We start from the raw sequence: 6,300 nt of genomic DNA on the forward strand, positions 1-6,300 counted from the left end.
GAGAGTCGCTAACACTAGAGCTGCCCTCGAGAATAGACTCTCGAGTTTCTCAAATCCTTCTCTCTCAGAAGCAAAGCCCTAGAAATATCTTAGTCCTTTCGGAAGAAAGAAGAAAAAAAAACAAAAAACGCGAAACTACATCTCCCGGAGACCACTGCGGGATCCCGCATGGCGCAGGCGCGCTGAGGTGGTTTGCGTACTACGACTCCCGGCGTGCACCGAGTGGGGGCGGGACTTCATTTCCCAGGGGACAGGAAGGGGCGGGAGGGGCGGGCCGCGGAGCTGCTCCCGCCCCTCCCCCGTGCTCGCGCCGAGAGGTAAACAAACCACGCGCTGGCTGCCAGCGGCGCGGCGAGCGCGGCGAGGGAGGTGAGGGCGGCGAGGGTGACGGGGGCGGCGGAGAGCGCGCCAAGCCGCGGCCGGGCTGGCCCGCCCGCAGGCTGCACCTGTCCGGGAACGGCGCGGGGCTGTAGTCTCCTGCGGCGCCTCCTGTCGGCCGGGGACGGGAGTGCGGAGAGGCCCGGTCGCCACCCGCGGTCCCCATGGAGCGGGTGCGGATGATCAACGTGCAGCGCCTGCTGGAGGCAGCCGAGTTTTTGGAGCGCCGGGAGCGAGGTAACGGCTGGGCGCCGCCTCCTCGGCCGCTGCTGGATCCCGCGCGCACTGAGTGCAGAGCGGCTGGCGAGGGAGGCGGCACGAGAGCGCGCTGGGGGGGTGGGGAGCAGCGCGCGCCCCCTGTGGGGTGGCGCTCGTGCCCGAGCAGTGGTTTGCGCGCCGGGGTGCAGGTGAGGTGTGCGAGAGCACGTGCACGTGTAGGCAGACACCTGTGTGCGCGCGGGAGGGAGGCGCGCGCCAGCCGCCGTGCTGGGAGGGGGCGCGCGTGTGTGCGCCGAGGTTGAGGGGTGCGGGAGCGCGGGGAGGAGCCTGGGGCTTCGGCGAGGTGGAGCCGGGAGTCCCGGGTCAGGCGGAGTGGACCGAGGGAGCGCGGAGAGCGGGGCGAGCGCCGGGGGAGACCGCCGGCTGGGAGCCGGGCAGCTGCCGGGACGCAGGCTGCCGCGGGATCTCAGGTCTGCGGGCGAGGGTCCCCAAGAAACGAAGACCGGAGACGCGGAGAGCCTGTCGTGTGCTGGGCAGGGACCTGGGGACCGAAGTGCCTGGAGAGGAAATGTCCCCCTAAGAATGACTGAAATCTTCGGAATGCACAGAAATGCGAGCCTCGGAGAGGCCCTGTAAGGGGGAGGTTGGAGGCAAGTGGGAGCATCGAGGTGAAGCGTGGTCTTAGACAGTCAGCGGAGAAAGGGTTTTGGAGAAGCCGAGAAAGTACTGGTGTAGAGGATGTGCCCCATCGCCTTCCAGGCGGGGGCTGTGGATGGCCGGGGATGACGGCCGGCCCGGGCTTTAAAAGCAGCAGGAGGGCGAGCATTTTACCCGGTTTCTTGCTTTGGAAAACCTGTTGCTCCAAGGACCTTGGGTTTGTGGATATGACTTTGGGATTTACCGTACTCTTGTGTCTCTTTGCTTTGCTCTCTTTAGAGTGCGAACATGGCTACGCATCCTCCTTCCCCTCCATGCCCAGCCCCCGGCTACAGCGTTCGAAGCCCCCGCGGAGGCTGAGCCGCGCACAGAAACACAGCAGCGGGAACAGCGCCAGCAGCACTGCCAACAGGTACCGAGCGGGCGGCGGCGGAGGGCGACAGAGGGCCGGGCCGGGCCGGGCCGCGGCGCGGAGTGGGCTTCCTTACCACCACCCCGCGATGTGGACCTTTTAAAGCAATAAAGTCGTGGAGTCATCGCCTGGCCGTGTGCGCGAGAGGAGGAGTAGAATCTGGGCAGACAGTTCAAAAGTTCTTTGTGGGCTTCAGGTAGAGAGGTCTGTGGCGGATCTGCCCGACTGGGCAACGTGCTTCGGCGCGTGCACTCACGTGCCCAAGTAGGCTTGGACCGGTTTTTGTTGTGCGGTCCAAGTTTAGAATGGTGCAAGAAGTAGGTTTTCAAAATTAAAAATAACTTCTGCAGGATATAAAGTAGAAGCGAGGGCTTCGTTAAAGGAATAAAAATGTTTAGAATAAGAAGCTGGTGGGCCTGGCCTATTTGTTGTTTAAAGAAGAGGGAGAAGGCCATGCTGTGGAAGTTTTCCTTCTTATTTAATGGTAAAATTAGCCTGCCAAATAAAAATAAAAACGAAAGACGCTTATTCTGAGACAAATCTTGTGGAGTGTGTTGTCCAGATGTGTGCAGTCAGTGGACTTGTTTGAAAGCTTTTGGTAGCGTCTGGCTGTGTTTTCATTGTTTTTGCTCAAGGGAGCCAGAAAAATCCCAAGGATACATCTTCCACCAAGTTTTCAAAAGAAAGATGATCAACAAACACTGCCTTTTTCGTTAGTAAGAGGACTTTAACTGAGCTCTTTAGTCCTGCCTCCCTAAGTCTGGTCTAGGGAATGTGGAATGGGATTCATCGTTGGCTGAGTGGCAGGGCAGGAGCAGTGTGTGGATAACTAGAAGTTGCCTTGAGCTTCCCCGGGTAGCTGAGTGGGGGCAGTGGTAGGAGCTCCTGATGGAGAAAACCGGAGGCCACAAGCGCCAGGGGTTGCATATTCCCCCTCAGCATTTCAGATACAAGGAAAGTAAAACTAGGATTTGCTCCTGACCCTTCGACTTGCCTTGAGAGCTACATGTTTTCATTTTGGCTTCTTTTCTTAAGACTGTTCTGTGTTAAGTTTTTAAATTACAAAAATAGCCATAAGTTTAATATACTATATTAATGTGTTTGGGAGTCTAGAGGGTTTGTGGTAGTATGGTATATTTGAGATGAAAATATATAGTTTGGTAGATAGCATTAAAAAATGCATAAATTTAACTGAGCATGGTGGTGCTTGCCTGTAATCCCAGCACTTGAGAGGCTGAGACTGAGGATCAGTGTGAGTTTGAGGCCACCCTGAACTGTACAGTGAAACCTTATGAAAAAGACAAAAACAAAAAACAAGACATAAATTTGCTTATCTTTACAGTTTATCTATGAATCAGGAGTTAAGATCTGCTCAGGAATTTTTCCATATGTAGATAAAAACAAAATGTTTTGAACTTGGAGACTGATAAGACTATGATATAGGCAATCAGACCTGAATTTTTCATGCTACACGTATTGCCTGTTTCTGGAAATCAGATTTCATTACGTTTCTTCTGCACCCTTGCTGTTTTCATCTGTACCGTGAGAGGCTGTATCAGAGGGCTCCTTCGCCTGAAGTTCTGTGAGTGAGTGACTTACAGTTTTAGTCTGTTTGCTGTATTAGTTACTTAGTGTATTTCCCCATTGCAGATGAGATATTTTTACTCAAAATTCAAGGATTACGGAGACCTAAATAAATATTTCTAAGGGGCGGGGGAGATGGCTCATTGGAATAAGTGCTTCCCTGGCAAGCACAAGGGCCTGAGTTCGGTCCCTGGTTCCGCCAAAAAACAAGAACAACTCTAGAGTTCGTTAATTATGTTACAGGTCATGAATAGGAAAGTCTTTGCCATGTTTTCTTATATTTATACTTGCTCAGCTTGGGGCTTTGACTAGAAAAAGTGATGTTTTTCTTTCATGCTAGTGCTTTTGTTAGGATTTTACTATTTTGTGTGGGGTCATAGTTTTTAATTACTGTGTTCTAACAGAGCCTGTCAGAGAATTTGTAACGCTCTAAACATGTTTGGGTGGTACCCAAGGGAGAATACATACATGCTGTACTGCCTAAGACTAATTTTTCATGGGAACTTCACTAGCAAGCAAGAAAAAGAAATCAATTTTAGATACATTATTTTAAGAGAGGCACATCCCTGTGTGAGTTTCAACGGGAGCCTGTGAAGGAGAACTAGTATGGAAAACTGAAGCATTAGAACTTACTCCTCCTCAGCCATTTAAAATTTTGATTCATAGATGTAGGGGAGCTGAATATAAAGTTCTAATACTGGGGTACATGGGAAACACTCCGTTTGCCAGTGGACACTGTGGACGCCCTCTTACCTTTAGCTTACTGGGGTTTTTTTTTTGTATTTTAGGGAAGGGTCTGCAGGATGTTCAGGGTCTCACTGCTAGTAGTGATCTACCTGGTTACAGCCTACCAAGAGCTGGAATCCAAGGCACGCCCAGTCTCAATTGCCATCTCCGGACGGGGTTGGCACGCAGGTCCGGGGATTGAACCCTGGCCCCTGTGCCTGCTTTCAGGTGCTTTAATCCACTGAGCTATTTGGTCAGCCCTTACTGTTGGATTTAAAAGAAGTTTTATACTGAGCTTGCCATATGTAATGAACTTTCCATTTGTTAATCATCCACATCAAGGAAAAGAATGGAGATTATGAATGTGTGTCATATTTTTATCAGATCAAAAAGCCACTTTTGTGGAAGTTGCTGTTGTCACTGTAAGTTGTAAGTTGTAAACATTAATACTTTATAAGACGTAAAATGACAAGTGTTTCTCTGAAATTGAAGCATTTAAGAGATGTAATGGTGGCTGATTTTTTTTTCCAAGTATTCTTAGTTTTATACACACACACACACACACACACACACACACATATACATATATTGTTTTATTTTTTTTTATTTTTTTATTTTTTGTGGAACCGGGGATTGAACTCAGGTCCTTGCGCCTGCCAGGGAAGCGCTTACTCCACTGAGCCATCTCCCCGGCCCTCTTAGTTATATTTTGATATTTGGGATACAAAATGTTGTTTTGTAAAGTTATGCTGAGAATTAACTGACTCATAGATTTTTGTTCTTCCTAAACTGTGAAGTCTTAGTTTTGCAGAAGTATAAAGGAAAGAAAGAACTGTATATAAAGTGATGTTACCAGTATGTACCTTGCAAATCCTACTACTTCTGTCTGCCACTTTGGAGGTGAGAACTGTCGTATGTCCTTCTTCAATATGTAGGTGGTTTTGCTCTGGTCTTGGTCGCAGCTTCTCTAGACCCCTTCCTGTCGCGCGAGCCTCCTGGCACAGTAGTTGCCTGGCTGGCTGGGGAGCGTCAAAGCTCAGGGTATGTGCTTTATTGCATAAGTGTATTTTTGTGTAAATGTGCTAAGCACTATGAAGGCGAAGGATGCCTAGGTAAAGCCCTGCTCTACTATGGCAGGGAGGAGTAGCTTTCCTAGGGCAGCTGTACTTGTGCTGAGGAAAAGCTTAAGAAATAGAAAGGCCAGCGAGATAGCTCAGTGTGTACTAAGCGCCCGCGATAGTCCACTGATCTTGTATGCTGATCTCGTATGCTGCCCTGGCCCCACCCCTGGGGGGGTGCTGAGCTGGTGACAGAGTCCAGGCATGGTAGCACACACCTGTAATCCCAGTGCTGCAGAGGCTGAAAACAGGAGGATCACTATGAGTCCCAGCTTTGTAGTGAGACCCTGCACCAAACACATTTAGGAAAAAAAGAAATAGAGCAGTGCTGGTAGGGAGAAGTATATGCAGACCCCTTGAGGTAGAAGGAAACATGATATTTTAAAGGCACTGAAAAAGCCAGCCCCTGGCAGGTGCAAGGGGCTGAGTTCAATCCCTGGGTCCGCTGAAAAAGAAAAATCCAGCCAATGTAATTAATGAGAATTATGGTTGCAAGGATGCGAGAGGAGGTTATAGCAAGAGGAGGTTTTGTCTCACAATGGAGAAATTCAGTATCTGTCATTTAAAATTTCTACTTAGGGAGGGGGCCAGGGAGATAGCTCAGTAGAATAAGCACTTGCTTGGCAAGCGCAAGGGCTTGAGTTCAATCCCTGACACCACTGATTAAATAAATAAAATAAAATAAAAAATAAAAATTCTACTTAATGATCTACAGCTTTAGTGTAACACTGATTTCCTAAATTCCTCTTGAACCTGTCTGACTTCATTACCCCTCTCCTGATCGCAGCCCTCATCTCTTACCTGGACAGTGGCTATAACCTCCTCTTGTATCCTTGCCACCATAATTCTCATTAATTATATCGGCAGGCATTTTCAGTGTCTTTAAATAAAAATACCCCTTTCCTCGTGCCTCAAGGTGTCCGCGTACGCTCCTCCTTTCCAGCGTTGCTCTGCTCTTAGCCTCTCCCTCAGCACAGTGGCAGCTGCCCTAGGGAGGCCACTTGTAGAGCAGGGCTTTACCTAGGCGTCCTTTGCCTTCCTAGTGCTTAGCACATTTGCACAAAACTAGTTACCTGGTTATTTAAGTCCGTTGTCTGTTCATCGGACTGCAATTCCACAGGGCAAGGACTGACTGACTGCTCACCATTCCCTGTCACGGATTGGAAGCTTTTGGGGCCGGGATATAGCTCAGCAGCACGGCCTGCC

General features: G+C 49.7%; 1 protein-coding gene across 4 annotated transcripts in view; it reads left to right on the plus strand.

Annotated features, from left to right (window-relative positions):
- Mxi1 (MAX interactor 1, dimerization protein) overlaps positions 1–6,300 on the plus strand; it is a 76,188-nt gene that overhangs the window by 16,511 nt on the left and 53,377 nt on the right. The window contains exons 1-2 of one of the 4 annotated variants that reach the window (XM_004631524.3): positions 295–615; positions 1,534–1,666. In XM_004631524.3, coding sequence (XP_004631581.1) covers positions 543–615; positions 1,534–1,666 — 206 coding nt within the window. In that variant the 5' untranslated portion in view covers positions 295–542. Of the gene's footprint in view, positions 1–294; positions 616–990; positions 1,210–1,231; positions 1,252–1,533; positions 1,667–6,300 lie in introns of those variants that run through there. The other 3 variants (XM_023715577.1, XM_023715578.1, XM_004631523.2) reach the window with 3 other exon arrangements.

This window comes from Octodon degus, unplaced genomic scaffold, assembly GCF_000260255.1.
Source record: "Octodon degus isolate 3935 unplaced genomic scaffold, OctDeg1.0 scaffold00042, whole genome shotgun sequence".
In the NCBI taxonomy this organism is placed as follows: domain Eukaryota; kingdom Metazoa; phylum Chordata; class Mammalia; order Rodentia; family Octodontidae; genus Octodon; species Octodon degus.